General features: G+C 48.9%; 1 protein-coding gene across 1 annotated transcript in view; it reads right to left on the reverse strand.

The window, feature by feature from the left end:
• The window catches only part of Itga9 (integrin subunit alpha 9), a 270,685-nt gene that overhangs the window by 227,239 nt on the left and 20,169 nt on the right, over window positions 1–23,277 (reverse strand). The window contains exons 4-5 of the mRNA XM_060385077.1: window positions 15,470–15,593; window positions 2,489–2,556 (exon numbers count right to left, since the gene is read on the reverse strand). Coding sequence (XP_060241060.1) covers window positions 2,489–2,556; window positions 15,470–15,593 — 192 coding nt within the window. The remainder of the gene's footprint in view (window positions 1–2,488; window positions 2,557–15,469; window positions 15,594–23,277) is intronic.

Here is a 23,277-nt window from a genome sequence, read left to right on the forward strand (position 1 = left end):
TGCCTATGGGCAGCTCTTGTGCCCAAGAATATTCTAGAAGCAGCTCTGTGAGTAGACCAGTACCTCACATTCGTGACTGAAAACAGGGTATACCAAAATTCAATTGCTGAACACCTCTGGATCTTACTGTGCATAGTGCGCTCTTGTGCACAGGGCTCTGTGTGGTGCTCCAGTGCAATGCCCACGGTGAAAATGTGACAGGTCCTGGCAGCAACCTCCAGGCAAGCTGGGGCAGCGTACAGGAGCAGTTGGGAAATAGTTGAGGCTAGAGAGGCAGGAGGCCCCAGGAGGCTCAGAGAAGTACAGACTTTAGATTTCATCAAAAGCTGATGGGAAGACACTGCTCCGAGCAGGCAGAACCACACTGCCTTTGCTGTCTGTAGAAGGTGTTTCTGAGGCACTCTTTTGGGGAGGCCAGACTGGGGAAAGATGACAAGGTCTCCTCAGTGGGGAGGGGCCATGCAGAGAGAAAGTGTGTCTCAGTGATGGGCTGCAAACTTATGGGATGGAATAGAGGGGGCAGACGGACATTTTCATCTTAACTGCAACAGCTATGACAAATGGCAGTGCCAATCCCAGGACCCAGCGTGGAACTCTGTGCAGACCAGGTAGGTCCATCTTTCTGACCTCACAACAGGACTTGGCATCCATGCTTAAGACCTGTGCAAATGTGATACATAAACTTGCCAAAGTACACTTTATACTGTTTTCAATTCGTTTGTTTTTTGGGGGGGGCCAAACCCACAGAGAATGTGGGGTACATGTTGAGCATCACTGGTATAGAGAATCGGGAAAAGGCACTGGTTTGAGTGGGTGTGGCAAGCTAACCAAGCACCTGGAGTTCGCTAGTTCCAGAGTGAAGCTGGTGAAACTGTCTTTTCTTTGTTGTCTCTGGAGCAGATACTATATTACCAACTGCTCTCTCTTTGACTTTATAGCACAGTCTCTGAAAACAGGGTAGACAATTCCACTTCTGACTCTGCCAAGATGTTCTTCAGAAAGAAAATCCTGGGGTCAGAGAATGCTCCCTTCCTTGCCCTCTCAGTGTGGAGCAGGAGGAAAAAGCATTGGGTCCTGAGATTCAGGCCCTGGGTAGTGATGTGCAACTGGGGCCCTTGTCTTCCATGCAATAGGAGGTCATGGGGTCAGAATGTCAGGTTTCACTTTGCAAAATCCCTCAGGCTGCTGGACAGAAAACATATGGTACCACTCAAGAAAGGACCCAGGCTGAAGGGTAGGGGGAACTACACAAGAGTGACAGCTACATGACACTGAATTCGTTAAAAGCCACTGATCTCTAGGCTTTAAAAATGAGTAAATGGAAAAATTTGTATTATGTATATTTGATAGTGATAAACAAAACAAAGCAGGACCTGGAAAGATGGCTCAGCAGTTAAGAGTGCTCACTGCCCTTCCAGAGGACCTGCATTCCATTCTCAACATCCATGTCGGGCTGCTCTCTCGGCTCAGGGATCTGATGCCCTCTTCTGGCCTCTGCAGACACTTCACTCACTTGATACACACACATATCGACATAATTTATAAGATGTTTTCTAAGACCTTTAGGAATCACGGCAGACAATCCAGGGCCACTGAGTCTGTGAGGGGTGCAGGTGGCTTTTCTAAAGCTTCATGGCCATCACTGGGTGAGGATACAGGACAGCAGTCATCTGGGATGTGCTCTGGGGTTAAACAGGACTCAGAGGAGCTTGGAGTGCAAAGGCTCTTTTGATCTTTGGCCTGAAGGCGTGTGTGGACAGCAATGCTACTGCTTGCAAAGCCAGGAGTGGAAGGGCATGTGGCTAGAAGCCATGAACATGTCCAAACTTAGAGGAGATGATATCAAATGAGAAAAAGTCCCTGGGGACTGCAACGGCTCCCTGTGTAGACATTTGGCTCAAGGCCTGGAGACCTGAATTTGATCCTGGAACACACATGGTGGAAAGAGACAAAGTTGTCCCCTGACCTCCACACATGAGCTGTGATAAACTGCCCATGCACATATGCACATACACAAAATAAGGAAGTGTATTTGTAACAGAGAAAACGGTACCTAAAAATGTCCTAGCAGTCAAAACGCATTCTGTTCCTGTCACTTGGGCACATTCCAGAGCAGAGGCTTCCAGAATTGAAGAAACAGGAAGCCGATGTGTGTAAAACTGAGTCTCTGCTAAGGAGGCGGCAGTGGTGTGAGGTGACACCCGGGCAGCTGACATGTCTTCAAACTGCTTCCATAGACTTCAGATGGAGCCAACTTCTATAGAAACCTTCCCATGAGTCCCCTCCACTCACATGGTCTCAACCCTGCTAGTGCCCTTCATCGGGTTTAAATCACATCCCCTGGTAGCAACATCAGAATCTACTTACCCAGGGCTGGACTGCCCAAAACGCCAGATATCCCATCTCCAGGGGCCACCCCAACCACAAAATGGAAAGGACCAGACACCGAGGAGGAGAGAGAAATAAATGCCACATGGCTGATACCTACCTCAGTGAAGAAGCCCGCTATCCCAGCCTGGCAGGAGCCATGTTCCTCCCCATACTTCTTCTTATACTCTGGAGGAAGGGAGAGAAAAGCAGACCACAGCCATGTGAGTATGTGCCAGGCACGTGCAGATCTGGCCCCTCCCCCATGCCTCTGTGATGAGCCCTGGGATGCCACCCAGGCACAGGAAGAAAGCCTTAGGACAACAAGACCTCAAAAATCCAGGCTCTGAAGCCATTGGATAGCCAGACTGCCAAGTGCCCCAGAGGGTCACCTCCCTTCAGGAGGAGAAAAAGAAGTGACAGACACAGTCGTTAGCCAGGAGGCTGGCGACAATTACTCCATCAGCTTCAGAGAGAACCAAGGTCCCTAGAGAGCCTGGGAGTTAAGACAGGATTTAGAAATAAAATACTGTGGGCATCCTTATGTGGCAACCCTCCCAGAGAGTCACTCAGCACAGCCCCTGGCACTCTGCTTTCTCCTGGGCATTCAGAGGAAGAGGGAACTGGCCCCAGCACGCAGTCACGCTCACGAGGCGGACGTAGCTACTGTGTACTCACACCTCACCTGCCTCGTGTGCATGGAACATGGAGACCTCCAGGGGCCAAAAGGAAACTGAGCCAGGGCTGGGGAGTTAGCTGCATTGATAAGATGCTGCTGTGCAAGCATGAGCACCTATGTTCAGTCCCCAGGACCAATGTGTCCGAAAGCATGGGGCACATGCACACTTGTAATCCTGCTGCTGGGGAGGTGGACACAGGAGGGCCCTTGGTGCCTGCTTGGTGAGCTACAAGCCAGAGAGGGGCCTGTCTCAAAAACAAGGTAGGTGGCACGTGGCGTTCTGCCTTCCACACTGGGAAGCGCACATATGTGAATACATGTGCACGCGCTAACACAAAGCAACACAAGTGAGCATACACCCACATGCTACCATGTTTCTATTCAGGGTAGGGGACATTTGTTGTTGCTCTTTTACTGTGAGGTCCTACAGGAAGAAAGGGGGCCCGCCTTTCTTCAAAGGCCCCTGGCTTTGCTCCCTTCCTTCCCACCATTTCACTGATTCTCCTGTCCCTCTCCATTTGTCAGCAGCTAAGAATACCAATACTCAGAGAGGTGATGTGAACTGCCAAGGGTCACACGGCTGCCTGATACACATTCTGTTACCGCTGTGGTCTAACAAAGGTTTTACAAAGTGAATGATTTTGCAAGATCAGAAGATTGACTGACTGACGTCATCTCAGGAGTGGCGAGGAGGTAAAGACACGAGAGGGCTCTCAAGTTCTTCCGCTGGTGTGGAAATAATACTGCTGGGGACTTCCAGGCTGGGGCTGCCCAGTAAAGAACCGAGTCCCTGCACTGTCCCCAAGACTCTTTGTGGTTCTCTAGTACCATTAAAGGCAATGGAATTACTCTTTGAAAGACACTAAATAAATAACACAAGAACAATGAAGCTGTGATTGCAACAGGACGCCGCTTCCTGAAGCTCCAAGTGTGTGCTCCAGGCGGAGGGGAAAAAAGGCTCTGGGGAAATAGAGGGAGAAATTCAGTTTCCAACAGCACACCATAGAGCCTGCAACGTTTTCCAGTAAGTGCCCTTTAATCCAGGCTAAATTACAACAGAACGTTAACTGAGTTATCCTCTCCCCTGAGAGGCTAAAATCAGTTCCTCCGCCTTGTCCAGTCACTATGAGGATGACCCTCTGGCTGCCAGAGGCAGCCCAGAATTTTACAGTGGAGACTAAGGGTAGAAGATATGGGCAAAGAAATACAGTCAGTTGCAGGGCACAAAAATGATACAAAGTGAAAATAAATCTTGCTTCAAATAGCACAAAGTGGAACTAGAGAGATAGCCCAGCAGTTAAGGACTGGGCTGCTCTTCCAAAATATCTGAGTTTAATTCCCAGGGCCTTTGATGGACAGCTCACAGCCTGTGACTATAGCTCCAGGGGGGATTGCACATCTTCCTGTGATACCTATACACACACACACACACACACACACACACACTCAGAGAGGCACAAAGAGAGACAGACAAACAGATAGATGGATAGACGGACAGACAGAGAAATCTTTTTAAAGTAGCACAACAGCAAAATAGATCAAAACGTCCAACATAAGTAGTTATCTATAAGCCTGGAATGTCCAGTAGGTGGCTTTACCCTACAGACTCTACAGCTAAGCAAGCCCCTGCGATTCTTGCATGTATGCTTGTGTGTGGTCCTGCTTGGGTGCAGAACTGCACATAGGTGCACATGTGAGAATGTGTGTGAGGGCCAGAGTACAACCTCCGGTACTCCTCTTCAAGAGCCATCCACTTAGTCTTTTTTGAGGCATGGTGAACCTCAAGATCACCACCGAGGCAAGGCTGGTTGGCCAGTGATCCTGAGACTCAGAGTCCCCGCCTCCCCAGGGCTGAGATGACAAGCCAAACCACTGCGCCCACATTTTCCAGGCACACTGGCGTTGGAACTTGGTTTTCCCGTTTGCAGGCCAGGTGCTTTACAGACTGAGCATCTCCCCGGGCTGCAACTATAACTCTAAAACATGAAACAACCAAGGAAACTCACACTTTAAGAGCCCTGTGAGGCTGTCTTGCCTGACATAGTTCAGCCTTATAAATCTGACACAATAGCAATTATGTGCAAATGTTAGACCTTTTAAAGCACCCAGAGTCTCTTTATGGCCGAGACTCAAAGACGAAAGACTTCACAGAGAGACGTCACCACGCCTCCGTCAGCCTCCTTCCAAACTCTGAGGGTGTTCCCTACACTGGTTTGTGTTAATTTGACAACAACTAACTGTGAAAACCCACAACTAAGACGAAAGCATGCTATTGTCTTAATATATTAAGTCTGGCTTTTTTCACTCAATATTATGATCTCAGATTTCATGTATTTTGTGTTAAGTGACAGAATTTTACTTTTTAATGGCCCAATTCATACACACGTATGTATGTATGTATGTATGTATGTATGTATGTAAAACGTCCGGTATGTATTCTTTGATTGGCACCTAGCCTGTCTTGCTTGGCACCGGGGCTCTTTGAATAGGGCCACAGTGAACACCGCATGAGGATGTCCCTGTGGAATGCTGACTTAGAGCCTCTCACGTACACAGACAGGAACGAGACAGCCTGCTACTCCTGGGATGGTTCTATCCTTAGCTTTCGGTAAAGCTAGTGTGTATGTGTGCATGTATGCACATGTGAGACCAAAGGCCGACCTTAGGCGTCTACTCTTTTTTTTTTTTTTTTTTACTAGATCTCTTAATAAACCCAGAGCTCACTGATATGGTTACATGGCTGGTGAGCCCCCAACCCCAGCACATGTGGGTTACACACATGTACCGCCACCCCTGGCCTTTACGTGGCTGCTGAGGATCTGAGGTCGGCTCATGATCCCACAGTAAGCACATTAACCTCAGAGCCAGCTCCTGCTCCCAAAATCATTTTTTTCCAGTTGCTCAGCTCAGCTAGAAAATAAAGCACTGGGAGAATGGCTTTCTATCCTTAAATTATTTCCAAACATCACCAAGGAGTGATAAATCTCTCACGAACTGAAAGTAAGGCAAAAACTTAGGGGTCCGCACTCATCAGCAGACAGTCTTTGGTAATAAAATGAGCATGTACCTCCCCCGAAAAGGAAGGGAAGATAAACTACCTTCCGTTCTGGTGGACTTCCGTCTGAGTGGGAAGTGAAGAGCAATGCTATAAATAGCGGGGCTGGGGAGGAAGAGGGAAAAACTTATCTAAACAGTTCCCGAGTAGGTTGTGGCAAGTCCTGAGAACAGCTGTATAAAGTGATTGAGCAAGTTGGGGATCTGAACAGGAGAAAAGAGTTATGGAGAGTATTTAATGGTGTTGACCTTTTGCACTCATTTTGCAGAGCAGGGCGCCGCTGTTCAGAGCCGCCCTCTCTGCAGCCTCAGTCAGCACCGAAGGGTGGGGCCGCAGGCAGCTCACCTCTTTCCACCGCCTTTCACGCTTGCTCTTCCAAAGGAAGGGCTGCCATCACAGGCAAATGTTTTCTTTAAAATGTGGTTCACAGCTACAGTGGAGTATTATTCTGCCTTGAAATGGGAAGCAATTCCCATACACTCAGCTACATGGAATAGACCCTGAGGACACAGGGATGAAAGAAGTCAGCAAGCCATGTGTCTGTGAACATATCGGGTGACTCCACTGCGTGAGGTGTTCAGAACAAGCAAATGGGCCGGGAAGCAGGCTGGTGCTCGCCAGGGGCTGGGAAGAGAAGGAGTGCTGACTGGGGACAGTTTCAGATGGGAATCAGGAAAGCATCCTGGAGAGAGGTGGGGACAGCTGCCGAGTATGAATGAGAATGAGGCATACTTCAAAAATTGGTGTGTGTGTGTGTGTGTGTGTGTGTGTGTGTGTGACAATAACAATTACAAGGAATTATAGCTGTTGAGAGCAGGTACCTTTGCAGGGAACTGAAATTCGATTTCCCATTCTGGATGACGCCATGCCCCCGTCTGGCCCCCACGGGCGCTGCGCTCATGTGCACATGCCTTTCTTCACACACACACACACACACACACACACACACACACACACACTTGAAAATAAAGATTCTTCAATTACAAAAAACAGAAATTTTAACCCATTGGTAGTTGCTTCCACTCAGGATCCAGCAAGCAAGACTACTCCTGCCTCCAGAAGCATCAACAGGCGATTTTCATAATGTGTGTGTTCAGCTTGGTACACACTGGGTTACATTTCCTCCGCCTAGAAAAAGTGGCCCTGAGCATGAGGCAGTCACATTTCATTGAGAGCTCCAGCTGAGAACTGAAGAGAATTCAGTTTTGCGGATGAAGCTAACAGGCTCATGAAACAACCAGCAATAAAATATGAGCAACTGAACTATCAAAACTAAATGTGGGGAATCAAGAGAGACCCAGTCTGCAAATGTGCCTCTGGCTGTGTTTCACCAGGTTAAGGCTGTCTGCCTTCAGTAACTGCAGCGCTTGCCGCTAGGTTACAGCTAACAACAAACAAAAAAAGGAAGCGTAATCCTAAAAGTCTGTAGTATAATGTCTTGACAAGCCATCAGGTTCATAACATAAAAATTGGAGATCTTTCCCTGTGATGGTTCAAAGCCCCCATTGATCACAAAGGAACCAACATGCCAACAGAAATGGGCCCTATAGGAAAACGCTGCACTGAAAAGGCCAACTACCCTCCCTGTGCTAAATACACTCTTAATAAGCCCCTCACCAACCTCCTCTGAACCCCAATTTTCTCATCTCTACAACTTGGATATGAACACTGACCACAGCCAGGCAGTGGCTGTTATTGTACCACCCAGGAGGCAAAGCTAGGAGATCGCCAGGTTTAAAGCCAGCCTGGCCTCCCCATTGAGTTCAGGGGTACATGACAGGACTCTGCCTCATAAAACAACAAGAAAAATGCTGGCCCCCAAATGACGTGATCAAAAGCAGGATCACAAATTCAGGAGCCTATCCCAGTTCCCAGCACCTGCTAGGCCTTCACCAGGAGGCAGGTGGACTTTGCTCTGCGTGCTCCTCAGGGAGCTACCCTCAGGGAGCTTAGCCACACACAGGGAGCTACCCTCAGGGAGCTTAGCCACACTCAGGGAGCTACCCTCAGGGAGCTTAGCCACACTCAGGGAGCTACCCTCAGGGAGCTTAGCCACACACAGGGAGCTACCCTCAGGATGCTTAGCCACACACAGGGAGCTACCCTCAGGGAGCTTAGCCACACTCAGGGAGCTACCCTCAGGGAGCTTAGCCACACACAGGGAGCTACCCTCAGGATGCTTAGCCACACTCAGGGAGCTACCCTCAGGGAGCTTAGCCACACACAGGGAGCTACCCTCAGGGAGCTTAGCCACACTCAGGGAGCTACCCTCAGGGAGCTTAGCCACACTCAGGGAGCTACCCTCAGGGAGCTTAGCCACACTCAGGGAGCTACCCTCAGGGAGCTTAGCCACACTCAGGGAGCTACCCTCAGGGAGCTTAGCCACACTCAGGGAGCTACCCTCAGGGAGCTTAGCCACACTCAGGGAGCTACCCTCAGGGAGCTTAGCCACACACAGGGAGCTACCCTCAGGATGCTTAGCCACACTCAGGGAGCTACCCTCAGGGAGCTTAGCCACACTCAGGGAGCTACCCTCAGGGAGCTTAGCCACACTCAGGGAGCTACCCTCAGGATGCTTAGCCACACACAGGGAGCTACCCTCAGGGAGCTTAGCCACACACAGGGAGCTACCCTCAGGATGCTTAGCCACACTCAGGGAGCTACCCTCAGGGAGCTTAGCCACACTCAGGGAGCTACCCTCAGGGAGCTTAGCCACACACAGGGAGCTACCCTCAGGATGCTTAGCCACACTCAGGGAGCTACCCTCAGGGAGCTTAGCCACACTCAGGGAGCTACCCTCAGGGAGCTTAGCCACACTCAGGGAGCTACCCTCAGGGAGCTTAGCCACACTCAGGGAGCTACCCTCAGGGAGCTTAGCCACACACACAGGCGCTTTTCGAAGAGACCTGGAAAATGTCGGCATCTGTAGGGTCAGAAGATGCGGCTTAGACAGTAATCCCGAGCAATTCGAGGGCACGTACCCAAAGACCTGTTTACCCCAGAGGTCTTGGCTCCGAGAAGCAACTTAGCCTCTCGTGAAGCCCAGGGCCATTTTCAGAGAGCTCTGGCTTCTCCCTTCAGCCCTGACTGTACGGTGGAGCCATCCTCCAGGCCTCCCTACCAGTCCCGTGTGTACGTGTATATGTGCCCTTTTGCGCATAGGCGTGCACTCTCACGTGTGTGGGCACTCATCCCCATGGGGGTGAGACGTTAACACCAGGTCTTTCTCAGCTATCCTTCACCTCACCCCGAAACAGGTCTCTCACTGACCCTAGAGCCTCCTGTTCACCTAGGCTCTCTGGCCAGTGAGCACTGAGCCCCAGGGATCTTCCTGTCTGATCCTCTTTCTTTCAAACATGGGCTCTGGGGATTGGATGGGGTCCTCACGCCCATGCAGCAAGCATTTCACCAACAGAGCCACCTCTCCTGCCCCAGAACCCTTTTCTTAACTGAACAAAATATAGACTAGCATCCTACTGTTTAATTCACCATATTTATTTAAGTGAAATTATATTTGCAAAAGCGCTTTGGGAAGCAGAAATCCCTGTGTAAAAGCAGGGCTCATTATTTAATAAAAGTGGATGGGGTGTCTTCTTGAATTTTTAAATGGCTGTGCTTAGCCTTTTACAATTCCTTCTAAAACAAAAGAAAAGTGCACCCAAACCTCGACTTCTCTTGATTTGTAAATGGATCATGATTGATTTTTATCCCCTGTGGGGTCCTGGCCTTTAGCATTAAGAGGAGGAGAAAAAAAAGGTCTTCACAATTGAATGCCTTCATCTGCCTTGAGACATGCACATGAGAAATAAAAGACCAGCTGCTCTGAGAACTGAAATCAATTTTAAAATACAACAAAATATGACAATTCATACCCCTGCAAATTCAAATTTAAGAACCTTTGCACAGATCAGATTCTTTACCACAACATGGGCAGAGAGCTTAACAAGTAGATTATGCAAGTAAGATCTCCAAAGCTATTTAATATAATCCAGGCATGGCAGTGTACGGCTATAGTTCTAGCAACTGGGAGGCTGAGGCAAGAGGACAGAGGATTTGAGATCGAGCTTCACAGTGAGACCTGACTCCTCAAACAGACAATTACAGAACCTTCAAGGCTCTTCAGATCGTTTTAATATGACCCAAGCTCTCAGCCCTTAGTTATCGATTCACTGCAGAAGGCATCCACCGGACACCTTCTGAGATGATTTAAGAATACTGCATGACTTGGAAATTCTCATTTATTGAGCAGGAGGCACTGACATTTATAGGCAGGACATGGGAGACCGTTCATGCTTGTACGAAGTCACCTCATGAAAATGAAGGAGCAGAAACTTGCAACCACATGAATGCTTGGTAACACTATATCCTAAAATACAGTTGTACCATCATTGCTACTACATACATTTCTTTAAAAAACAAAGTCTGCATTTATTATTTGTTTGTTTGTTTGCAGGGTAAGGGCATGTACACATATGTGGAAATCAAAGGACAAATGGCTTACGGGAATAGTTCTCTCCTCCCCCATGCGGGCTTGGCGCGTGGCAGCCAGCACCCTACCATCTGACCATCTCGCTGGCCCTCTGACGGCACCTCTCAATCGCCAAACACTTTTTGCTAATCTTACCAGGCTCCTCTCAAGTCACCCCAGACTCATGAGATTTTTTTTTTCCCCATCACAATAAAAAGATGAGTTGTTTACAATCTCCTGCTGAGTCCTGGCTTCTTGCCTTGGTGGGTTCAAGGATACAGAATAAAAGAAGCATCTGTACTTGCTTTTATCATGTGTACTGACTTAAGTTTTGGGAGGCTTAAAGTACCCTGGTGTGATAGCTGGAGATGAAGCTCGAGGGATCTGATGCTTCCTAACTCCAGCCTCCAAGGCCACCTGCAACTCGGGGGCGCATTTGCACACACATACACCGGATTAAAAAGCATCCTGGTGTGTTTAAGGCGCGGATGTTTGATAGTGCTCGCTATTTTTCTGGTAGTCTCCCCGATCTTGCCCACTGCGTTATCTTCTCCCACATTCTGACAAAGACAACACATGGACATAATGCTTGACGTGTTGCTGAAGGGATGCGCGGTGGATTTATCTTACTTCACGTCCTAGTCTTTTTATGTCTGATCCCTTCTGTGTTTCCTGGTTCCAACAGGATGTTCTGGTAGCCTCTCCCATCCAACAGGAAGCAGCTGAGAAAATGTCCTGGGCCAAACCCAAGACCAGTGTTTTTTAAGAAATCAAAAGCTTGAGGGACAGGAGAGATGGCTCAGTGGTTAAGATTGTATACTGCTGTCCCAGAGGACCCAAATTCAGGTGACTCAAACTACCTGAAAATTCAGCTCCAGGGAATCTGATGCCCTCTTCTGGCTGTCATGGGTACCTTCATTCATATGCACGTATACCCACACCCACACCCACTTAAAAATAAAGTAAAATCTTTTTTCAGAAACCAGAAAAGCTCAAGATATTTTAGGAAGGTGACTCATGCCCAGAGAGTTTAGTCTATCAAACTGACCTTCCCATCTTCTGACGGTTGCATAGCTGACCCTTGGGAAGACCAATGAGGAGCCACTTCTACAGAGCAACAGGCAGTCTTTCTGAGCACTGTCATCTGGGACTTCTCATGAGTTCCCCACAGCAAGGAGGAGTAGGGGTGCGCCAGCATCCACTCCCACTGCAGAGCAGGCCAGAGCTTTAACTACTCAAGGAAGAGGCAGCATGGCACATCAGCCTCCATCAGGCCTGTAGCATGGTGGCATTGCACAGAAAGTAAACCAGGAAGCAGGTCTCCCCAGTCCCTGTACTGGCTTCCATGACTTACGGTACAGTTCCTCTGCCCCTCACCTCCCACCCTCAGCAGACTGTAAGGCCTGATCAGGTTTCAAATTCCTCAACAATAAAATGAACTAATCCTGCCTTGATGTCCCCTTGAGTCGGATGCAGCTCAAGCCCTTGGGGAGAGGTGCTCAACAGAGCATGCGTAGGTTGGGAATTCAGTCCTACACAGCACCAGTGCTCAGACATGGGCTTCCTCTATTCTCTCCTGCAAGTGGGAGATTCCTGGGTTTTATCCATTTCTAATTATTGTTTAAAAAATAAGTCTAACTATGACACTTTCAGGCATGTATTTTTCATATGTATGTGTGTGCATGAGCATATGTAGATATGCATGTGTTCATATGTGTATGTGTGCACACATGTCAAGGCCCACAACTAATGTCAGGAATCATCCTCCAGTGCTCTTCTGCCTTATCCATTGATTCAGGGCTTCTCAATCAAACCCAGAGCGAGTCTCACTAGCCAGTGCTCTGCGGGGACCCTTCGGCCTCTGCCTTCCAGGGTTGAGCCTCATTCACCTGCCATTTATATGGGGTCTAAGCTCTGGTCCTCATGCTTGGGTGGTGAGCTCTTCAACCCTCCAGCCTCCCTCCCCTGTATTAGTGCGCACTTTCCTCGGCGAGCACACACTCCCTCTGTACCCTCCCACGTCCCTTCACCGTTCCCTCGGCTTCCTTCCTCTGCTCACACATTCCTCTCTCTTCTTTATTCTACCCACCATTCCCCGTTGCCCTCTCCTCTGGAACTGTCCGCTGGCTTTTGTCTATCTGATGCCTTTCAGGCCTCAACCAAACTAAAGAGGCTGCATTCCTGAAACACAAGTCGTCACCGTATAATGATTAATAAACCTTGTTTAGTGCCGAGATCACCGGCATAGAACAAGCATATTACCATGGGTGATATGCTCAGCATATAGGATGTTAGCAGATACATGCCTGACACTGCTCTAAGAACTCAAAGGTATTGATTGATCACTTAGGCTAGACACAGAATTTAAATTCTCATCAGTGGTCATGAGATGTCACTGTAGAGGCAGAACTCAGAGCCCGGTGCTTGGGGACCTGAGGTTTGTTCCAGGCACTGTGGCACTCACTGTCCACACAGCGAATCACCGAGTGAAAACACAGACTTGCATGAGCCATGCTTATCTCTCTGGACCTTGATACACCCAGTGAGCTGGTCTAGATGACATCTGAAAAGTTCTATCAAACACTAAATGCTTCCATTGTTCTTGATACAATAATATGCTTTCCACCTGGAACAGGGAACTTGCATCACTGAGATTTTCCACAGTAAGAGAAAATAATGGTTGTTTTAGGAGCCAAAGTTGGTTTCACTTAGACCACAAAACAGGGAAGTAGAGGTCTCCAAAACTAACAGCACAGGCGAGGGCCTTCTCACTGTGGCTGGCCTCCCTCCTCATCTCCCCACTGGCCCGGTCGAGCAGAGAAATCTGAGTCTCACCATCCCTCTCATTTTACAGATCCAAGAACACAGACCCATTGTCCAGCCCTCAGTTTTCCTAAGCAGCTGCTCTTTGTCCCAGGGCTACCTCTGCCAGCCCCACCCCTTATGGGGTTTTTGTTCTTTGGGTTTTTTTTTTTTCCTTTCCCCAAAGTACAAATTCAAATGTGGGTGTGCCCTTAAGGAAGAAAAGTCAGGTGTGAGCAAAATCAGCTTGCTAGAATCTTCTCTGGCTTCATGTGACCATCATGGAGTCAAGAAATACAGAAAGCTGGGCCATCCCTGCATGAGGACTCTGGGCTGCTGAGCTGAGCCCCACATCAGTCAGCTACCCCTGAGTAACAACTGCAGTTCTTCATGGCAAATGATAACGAATGTTGATTTCTCACTCATGAGCTAAGCTGCAGCCTGGCTGACATGGGTGGCTCTGGGTCAGGTCTGTTCTGTGTGCTTGTGTCTGGGGACCAGTGAGTGGGCTGTGTGGGATATGGGAAGCACTGAGATGAGTGGGTGGAAACCTGGTGTCCTGGCTTGGTGCTCATGTGCTGGTTCTTTCATTCATTCACTCATTCATTCATTCAAGACAGGGGCCCATATACCCTAGCTACCCTGGAGAATAAAATCCCAGGTCTTCATTCATGCTAGGCAGTCACTCTACCAACTGAGCTACATTTGTGGCTATATCACTGTTTTTAAGATGACATTTCTCTTCCCTTTGGGACAATACGGAGGTAAACAGCACCAGAGTTCAGTCTCTCCATCTGGCCCAGCCAGAGCCAGCCAAATGCTCAAGCAGAGAAGGAATGCAGCCATGAGGACCATCCTCACACAAGAAGAGAGTCTGTGCCTTGTTGAGATCCCCACTGACCTTTCTGGAGAGAACAGTTCACAAAAGGACCTGCTTAGGCCTTCTGAGTTCTACATTGTGCCCTGGTGTTCTTCTCATGAGATAAATATAACTTACAATCTCCAGACAGTGTCAGAACCCTCTTGATGGCCACAAGTGTAAAACCTAAGAAAGCCCAGGGAAGCACAGGGCAGTGTGGACCCAGGCCAGTGAGACCTCTTTCCAAATAAAAAAGTGAGAAGCAATTAAAAACGGAACAGCCTTGTATTTAGAGAGAGAGTTGACTCGGATTCCCAGAACTGGGCTAGGAACCAGGGATTGAAGGCCAGACTCAACTGGCTACACAGTAACTGGCTCAGTTTTTCCCAAGTATTTGACCTCTAAGCAAGGTATTGCAGAAGACCTCCGTGACCCCATGCTCTCATAGCTCAACCCACGTGGCTCACTGGTCTCAGAAGGCAACACCTAGAACGGACCTGAATTGAGCTGGCAGCTAGAGCACATGAAGCTCTGCTGAGCCCAGCCTGTGGGGAGCTGTGCAAGTGAGAACAAATCCACGTTTCTTCTTATTTGGCATGTGTTGTTACACAGTGATAGCTGACCGATACCAGTGTCCTCCAGATCAAGGGTTTCCCTCTGTCCAGTTCCAGGACACTCGAGGATGTCATGGGTGCCTGGATGAGCGGGGCTGGGGCTCAACTTCTGCTGCACTATTGCCTTATGGGTACTGGGTCTTCTCTTCCCCCAGCATAGAACATCCAGGAGTTTTGTAGGAGTCCAGTGACTAGCCTGGCATTGCAGAGATGCTGTGGAGATCACCTGGGCCAGCCAGTTCTTGACCTTTCTGATGAGGTAACTCAGGTCCAGGTAAGGACAGTAAGTTTCCCAAGACCCTACAGCATCTGGCAGTATCAGGAACCTCAGAGATCCGCTGGGTCACTTGGCTAAACCTTATCTCTGAAACTTTGTAAAGAGTACCATGGGCTCTGTGGCAGGACAGGTAGGCTGAATAGGGCCTGGACCACTGTGCCCTGTGCCGCTGCCTCTTCCCCGGACATAACTCTGATGTCAGAGTCAATCTGGGGACAGATAACCCTGCTCTCATGTCAGCGTGTGGACAGCCAGGGAAATGGTGAGGCAGTGGTGTGAAGGGAGGGGCTGTGGCTGTTGAAGCTACCCAGTAAGGAGGGCACTGAGGGAGAATCACTCTGATCTCACCTTCATAGCAGGGGATCAGCGTCTTGCCTTTGGCCTGGAGGTTGGACGGGATGAGGTAGCAGAATCCATGGGGCAGGATGTGGTCTGTTTCATAGTAGATGTTCTTCCAGCGATGGGCACACGCCTAGAAGGACAGAGAGGAAGAGTGAACATAAGTAAAAGAAAAATGGAATGAAAGGAACAGCTCCTGGGAGGAGAGAGACAGTGAGTCAAAACGATGACAGTCAGAGCTGGACTGAGCATGGGGGTGGAATGAAAGACAGTCAGCCTGCAGTCTGGGAGGGAGGGGGGTGTTTCCGGGCAGAGGGCAGGGGAAGCACCCTCCACGCTGGGCACAAGAGAAGTTTTCAGAAAGAGAAGCATTTGGTGCACAACACAAGAAATGAGACAGGACTGGAGGTTCCAGGAGAAGAAAGGTGAGCGGGGAGGGTCTAAAGTAAGAGGAGGTCAGAGGGGGAGCCTGGCCCCGGCGGTGATGGGGAGGATCGGTGTGACAGACACAGTAGTGGCTGATTTCAGTGGATGGGCAATGGCAGGCCAGGGCACAGCTGCTGGAGATGTGTGGTGGGATCCCATTCACAGTTTAAAAGTTTCCCTCAACTGTACGTATGGCTCCCAGTGCCAGGCAGTGGTTGCCTTTCACAAGCTAGTCAGAAGCTAAGACAAGAAGGGAGTGGCAGAGCGGGGACCACAGGGAAGGTTCGGGGTAGAGGGTAGATGAACGAGGCGTGAGGAGATCCTTAGGGACAGGCAGTCTCAGCCAGCTTTGGAGAGTCATTTTTCAGTGCTGGGATCAAACTTCTGAGGGACACCAAGGCTGACCAGTTTCCATTAGGAGAACCAGGGGCCACCAGCCAGAGCACAGCCATGGCTCATCCTGCCCTGCAGAACAGAACAAGCCTGCCTTGTGCTGGGACATGACCTCTGGGCCCAGTGTGGCATGGGATTTCCTGATAACAGGAAAGGTGCCAGCTGGCTCAGGGGCCTGCACAGCCTGGAGCCCACTCCTAGGTGTGAACCACTCACTTCCGGTATCACTTCACCTTGTTTTGGCCAATGGATACATTTTCTTAAAGTAATGAACTTTGAAATAATCAGAGATTTTAATGTCTAGTTTTGTTTCCGTGTGCATGTGTGCCTCAAGCTCAAGTTTCATTCCTCGGGATGTCCTCCATCTTGTTTTTTGGGGACAGTGTTTTCATTTTTCACAAATTCAGCTTGGGACAGTGACTGGCCACCAAATCCCAGGGAATCCACTCGATTCAACCTCCTCAGTTCTGGGATTATAACCATTTTTACCAGGCCCACTTTTTTATGTGGGTGCTAAGGCTTGAACTTGGGTCCTCTCCCCAGGCAGTTTGTCTCCTTTAAACACACTGTTTCGGTGAGTCATAACATCTGAAAGCTGGTGATCTGTCTTCGACTTCTACCATCCCAGAAGGAGGTGGTAGAACTCTCTGACTCTCTGTTTTGATTTTCGTGGTGGTTTGATTTCTGAGAATGGTCCCAATAGGCTCACACATTTGAATGCTCAGTCACTAGGGAATGGCACTATTTGAAAGGATTAGAAGGATCAGAAGGTGTGGCCTTGTTTGAAGAAGTGTGTCACTGGGGGTGGGCTTTGAGCTTTCAAAAGCCCACGCCAGAATGTCTCTCTCTGCCTACAGGTCAGGGTGGTGTTCTCAGCTACTGCTCCAGTGCTAGGCTCCCTGCCTGATAAGTGACTAAACCTCTGAAACTCTAAGCAAGCCCACAAAAAAAAAAAAAAAAAAAAAAACCTTTTTTCATATAAGGCCTGCCTTGATTATGGTGTCTTTTCACAGCAATAGAAGAGTGACTAAGAGAATTTCTTAAATTAAAAAAATATGTTATTGTGTGACAATGATGGTGAGGCGGGGCTTTGCCACAGCATCTGTGTGGAGGTCAGAGGACAACTTTGTGTAGTCGGTTCTCTCCTTCTACCTTTACTTGGTTCCTGGAATTGAACTCTGTCACTGGAGTTGCATGGCAAGTGCTTTACCCACGTAGCCATCTCCCTGGCCTGGAACTTCCGTTTTCCTTATGGGAGCAGTAAGTAGCAGACAGGGCTGAGGAACACAGCAAATGCTGAGAACAAGACTGGAATGAGCTGTTCCTGAGTCTTGTCTCTCTAGAAAGTCTTTTTCATGCTGAGATCCTGGGTTCCAGCCTGAGAAGCTGGGCCATCTCGCAACCCTCCCTAGGCGGCCCTGGCACCCAGCTGGAAAGGGGACACTCAAGGCTGGCTCTTCCTCACTCATTGTATGATGATATCATTGTTATCTAAGCTCTCTGCTCTTCTTCCCTCTGATGAAGCTGCCACCAGGACAGAGACAAGTCACTCTGCCCAGAGGCAAAAGAGGGGGCATTCAGTGTGGCGCTGGGGACCTGAGCTTGGCCATACCATGTCTGAGATGGCCAATGACAGATCAGCTGCCATTTCTACTTTACGCTGCTCTCTCTCCTCCCCAAGCAAAACAGCAACAACAAACCTTTTTCAGCAGATGGAGACAGTGTGCAGTGAGAAAAAGGGAAGATTTTGAAGTGGGTAGTTCCCGTACTTCCACAAAGAGATATCTCTCATGTGTGTGGTATGTGTGTATGGTGTCCTACTGCCTTGTGACAGGATTTCTCACTGCACCCAGAGTTTCAGCTGGGCTGGCGGTCCAGAAGTTCCCAGAGTCTGACTGTCTCTGCTCTCCAACCCCATGCTGGGGCTACAGGCATGCATGGTCATCTATGGTTCTTTTATATACATAGGGATTAGAACTCAGGTCCTAGAAGAGTGAGGCCCCCTTACACACAGAGCCATCTCTCAGCCCACACAGACTTTAAACCATCTCCATACTAATAATAGTGCAATCACTACAGAAATTGTTATGTCATGCTCTCTAGGGAATAATGACAAGGGAAAAGTCTCGCCATGCTTAGGACATATGCATATTTAAAAAGAATAAAAACAGTTTTGATCACAATTAGTTAATATAAAGATAACCAAAGCCACAGCCCACAGGTAAGAAGGACCGCATCCAGGGACACAGAACCTGTGGATATAAAGGGCTGACTAATTGATTTGTGTGTGTGTGTTTGTGTTATGATTTAGTCCTTACAGTTTGAAAACTTAAGTCCCTTACAACACACAGTTAATGAATGGGCTTTCTTCTAGCTGGAGGACCCAGCCCTCAGCTTGAGCCTTTGACACACAGTTAATGAATGGGCTTTCTTCTAGCTGGAGGACCCAGCCCACAGCTTGGGCCTTTGTTACCTATGGCGTCCTGATTGGAGAGGTCTGGCAGCCAGCTGCACACATGGACAGCACCAAACATGTTTATTGTATTGTCTGCTTTCCATCCCATAAACTGTTTAAGAGTGACCTTGGAGAATCCCTAAGACCCAAATACTACAGTTTACACTCACCCTATTTACAATATTCTGGGAGGACAGAGATCAAAGGTCAAAGACAGCCCCACTCCAGAAAACGGAAAGAGGCTCTGAATATAAATTACAAGAAAAAACCCTGTGCGTAGCCCGGCTGTCATCAGACACATGCATCTGTCTGACCTGCATCCTGTATGAGAAGATGATTCTGAGGAACTGCAAAGCATCATTACTTGGTCAGTTTTGGGGGTGAGTTGCAAGGAAGGGAAGGAAGCAGTGAAGAACACAGAAAAGACGAAAATCCTCTGGAAGTGGCAGAGATTTGTTTCGGGCTATGGGAGCACAGATACCATATGTGCTTAGGAGCACGAAGAAGGCCTGAGATGAGGAAATAAAAAGAAGAAAGGGGGAGGGGAACAGCATAAAAAAAGGAAGAGAGGGAGGAAGAAGAGGATACAAAGAGGAGATAGAGGAAAAAGATAAGAAGGGGGAGGGGAGGAGAGGGAGGGGAATGAAGAAGAGGAGGAGGTCCAAGAGGCAATAACCTATTTAAATTCAACTTCCACATCACCCTAGGACAAGGCTGAGGACCCTACCACCACCCCGAACCTTAGCCTCTCACACATCTCAAGTGAGAAGAGTCAATTTCCCTCCCAAGGAATAAGAAGAGGAAGAAAATGTCCGATTTCCTTCAAAGGCCTTCTTTGTTGTGTGAACACAGCCTGTCCTCCAGGAGGGTGGCTTGGTCACAAACGCCTGTCTGTCCCTGCCGCCCTCACACACCTGCACTTGCTGTGCACAGATGGAGAAGCCTTTGTCATGCTTCCAGGTCCAGAGTGCACAGCCAGGTCACACCATGGCCACGGAGACACGTGGTGGGCACAGGATGGAAGCAAGGCTGGGGTGCCACAGAATGCTCCCGGAGATGCTCTGCCACCCTGGAGCTGGGGGCAGCTGGGGCGCACCAGGCGAGGGTCAGTGCTGGAAACGTTCACCTCAACCCATCAGGGTGTGTTCTCATGACGTGTGCCCTTTTCTCCTGTGTGGCATCTCTGCGGAGCACTCATTCACACGCCCGCACCAAACCAGGAAACAGCGACAGAAACACTCACAGGAACATAGCCAGCGGCCACGAAGAAAATGGACACAAGGGAAGGAGATAGATGAGAGGGAGGGCACCCTGACGTTCAGAAAGGAAACAGCAGAGTTAGAGCCGGAAAGCGATTCTTCCACCCAGAAAAAAAATCGAGCGATTAGATAATTCGTTATCTGAGGCTTGGCAGATCTGATGAGGAAAGACATCGGTTCTGACTGGTCAAGCTGCTCTCCAAGAGAGTGGGGTGTGTGTGTGTGTGTGTGTGTGTGTGTGTGTGTGTGCGCATTTGGAGGCCAAAGGTCAGTGGAGAGTACCTTCCTCTGTCGCTTTCTAGCTTTAGTTTTTGAAACAGAGCCTCTCTCTTTGAACCTGGAGCTCACCAGTTTGGCCTGGCCATCTGGCCAGTGCACTCCACACAGCCTCTGTCCCTGCCTCCTCAGGGCTAGGATGACAAACACGAGTGTCTGAGTCCAGCTTTTACAGGGTGCTGGTGACCTGGATTCAGGTCTCCATGCTTGCTTGGCATGACTAACCCTCCTCCCCTACTCCTGAGGACACCCTCTGTGCTCCTGGGGTACGGAGCAGTGAGAAGGGAAGGAACTTGCTTTCAGTCCTGTTGGAGCATTTGTAACAGGGATTGTTGGTTCCCTGCAGAAACTGGAAGGTGCCACATTATCCACACAGCCAAGATGGCCAGCCACGGGGCCAAAGTTAGCCTGAGGGGCCATCCTGGGTTTTGCCAGCCTTGGTCCTCCCTTTGTCACTGAGACCATTCACTCCCAGTGACAGCTTAAGTCCCCTCTCTGTTCTTTGTTTTGAAATGTGTAACAGGTTCCTTTTCAAAACAGCCATTCTACCTCCCCCTCTCCCACTCCACCCTTGAAATCAAAGGTTGTATCCCTAGAGAGACAGGTCTCATCCTGTGCCACAAAGGACTCCTGGGAACTCAAAAGGCCTTCTCTAACTTTAATTAAAAAAAAACAAAAAAAACAAAAAAAAACTTGTTTTCCAGAAAGATTTCACAGACAAAAACGAGACATTAAAGGAAAAAGAAATGGATTTAAATAGCACACATATACACATACACACGCACACATTTATTCACGTTCTCACACGCGTGCGCGCACACACTCACCACCCGTGATGAGATATCCCCTCACACTCTTTAGGACGGCTGCTGTTTTAAAAGGAAATGGAGTGTGCTGTGCTGGGAGTGTGGCTCAGTTACAGAGCACGGGTGCTGGAGGCTGTGGATTCTAGCTTCAGTACCACAAGGCAACAATGACAGGCAGAAGGACAAATGTCCCTGGAACTTTCTGCATGCTGGCCAGACACAAAATGACTCATGCACTTTACAGAAACAAAGTATCAAGGTATTTCCAACCATGAAAAGTAACTACCACATGGTCTGACAGTCCCACTTCACATATGTACCCATATGAAACGGAAAACGAGGTGTCTGATAAATCTTTGTTGATGTTTATAGCAACATTATTCACAACAGCAAGGAGCGAGAAATGGTCTAAACATGCATCCACCAATGGATAGACAAAGCACTGCACACATGTGATAAAGTATCGCTTGATCTTAAGAAAAAAGAAAGAAATTCTGTCATCAGCTACAAAAGAGCTGAGCAGCAAGGACACTGCGCTAAATGAAAGAACCCATCTCCAAAAGACAAACACTGTCTGATTCCACTTAAATGGGATCAGCCATGGCTGAGCACTTCCAAGTTAGAATGATGGTTACCAGGAACCAGGGGGCTTGGGGAAGAGAATTGTGTTCAACAGATGCAAAGCTTGGCATTTCGACACTGGGAGTTCTAGAGACTTTGCTGTACAGCAGTGTTTTCACATGTACTTCTGGTGCTGTCTCCTGATTTTAGTGGGGTGGTGAGCTTTTCGTTTATCAGTAACACGCATGCCCAAAGAAAGCACATAAACCCTCAGAGCATATGATATTCTCAAAGGCTGAGGTTTTGCATTGTGTGTTACATATACATGGCTAAACAGGATAAGAGACAAGAGAGCTGTTGATTTCCTCCCATGCCCTCCTCTCCTTCTCCAACACCCTTATGGAGTGACAGATGAATGATGCAGAGGGTAAGACAGAAATTTAACTCAATTAATCAGGCACCACTTCCTACAAATACTCAGCCCTGCCTTCTTGACTTCCTCTACCAAATGTCTCCCAGGCTCCTCTCTGTTGCTCAAGCCCCCTGAAGAGGTCCAGTCTTACACCAACTGGCACAGCACTGAGTCTTTGTCTTGCACCTTTGCTAATAGGCTTCCAGCCACATGGAGGCTCTGCATCCCTAAAAGCAGGCTGTCTCTAGACTCAATGCCTGGAGGGTATCCCGTGCCTTCCTGTCCCCAGCTACCTCCTCCTCTCTATCAGTTCTGAGTCATGGCTCTGGGTCCCCTCTGGAGAATATACATGCTTGATTTCTCCCCTCTCTTTCCCAAGAATGGTAGACAAGAGTTCTGGCCCTTTGGGGCTGAGTCACACTGTAGGGTCAGGCCACCATGCCTAGAAGAATGTGGTGGCTTGGCCACCATCCATGGCCTGCTGAGACAGGGATTAAAGGACTGGAATCCAAGGCCAGCAGAATTGGGGGGTGGGTGTTCAGTGAGGCCTACCGTGGTGTCCAGTGGGAAGGCCTCGTAATGCTGGCGACAGTATCCAGCTGCTCCCTCTCTCCCAAGGACCCAACAATGTGGGGGCTCTTAAGTGTGCTGAGGTGGGGTTGAGGAGGTCAGCACAGAATCAAGCTCCTCAGAGAGGGCTGGAAACTTTTGGTTTGTGTCCTTGAGGAAAACCCAGGCCCCTGGGAGCAAACATCCACAAAGCCCCCAGCTTTGACAGCGTGTGGCCAAGAGGAAACCCCTGAGATACAGCAGCTGGACTTACTTTCCCTACTTGACCTTGAACTTCTAAAACAAACTCCTTAAAGCCTTCGAGGAAATCCAATGGCAGAAGAGACTACGAAGTCTAAAGAGGATCATCCTACAGGGCACCAGCTGCCTGGGAAAGGGCACAAAGAGCCTACAGCATGCTGGGCAGGGGGTGCCTGAAAACATACGTGTGAAACCATCATCAAGTGAGGGGTGCATGCTTGAGTCCTCAACAGAAGAATGTAAAAGAAAAGAGAGAAAACGGCTGATAACTAAGTCTCTGATATAGTTAGAGGCTTGATTTTTTTTAACATGTATTTGTGTGTGTGTGTGTGTGTGTGTGTGTGTGTGTGTGTGCGCGCGCGCGCGCGCGCGCTCGCACCTCAGAAGGTAACTTGGGGGAGTCAGTTCTCTCTTTTCAC

Source organism: Meriones unguiculatus, chromosome 6, assembly GCF_030254825.1.
Source record: "Meriones unguiculatus strain TT.TT164.6M chromosome 6, Bangor_MerUng_6.1, whole genome shotgun sequence".
Taxonomy (NCBI): Eukaryota; Metazoa; Chordata; class Mammalia; order Rodentia; family Muridae; genus Meriones; species Meriones unguiculatus.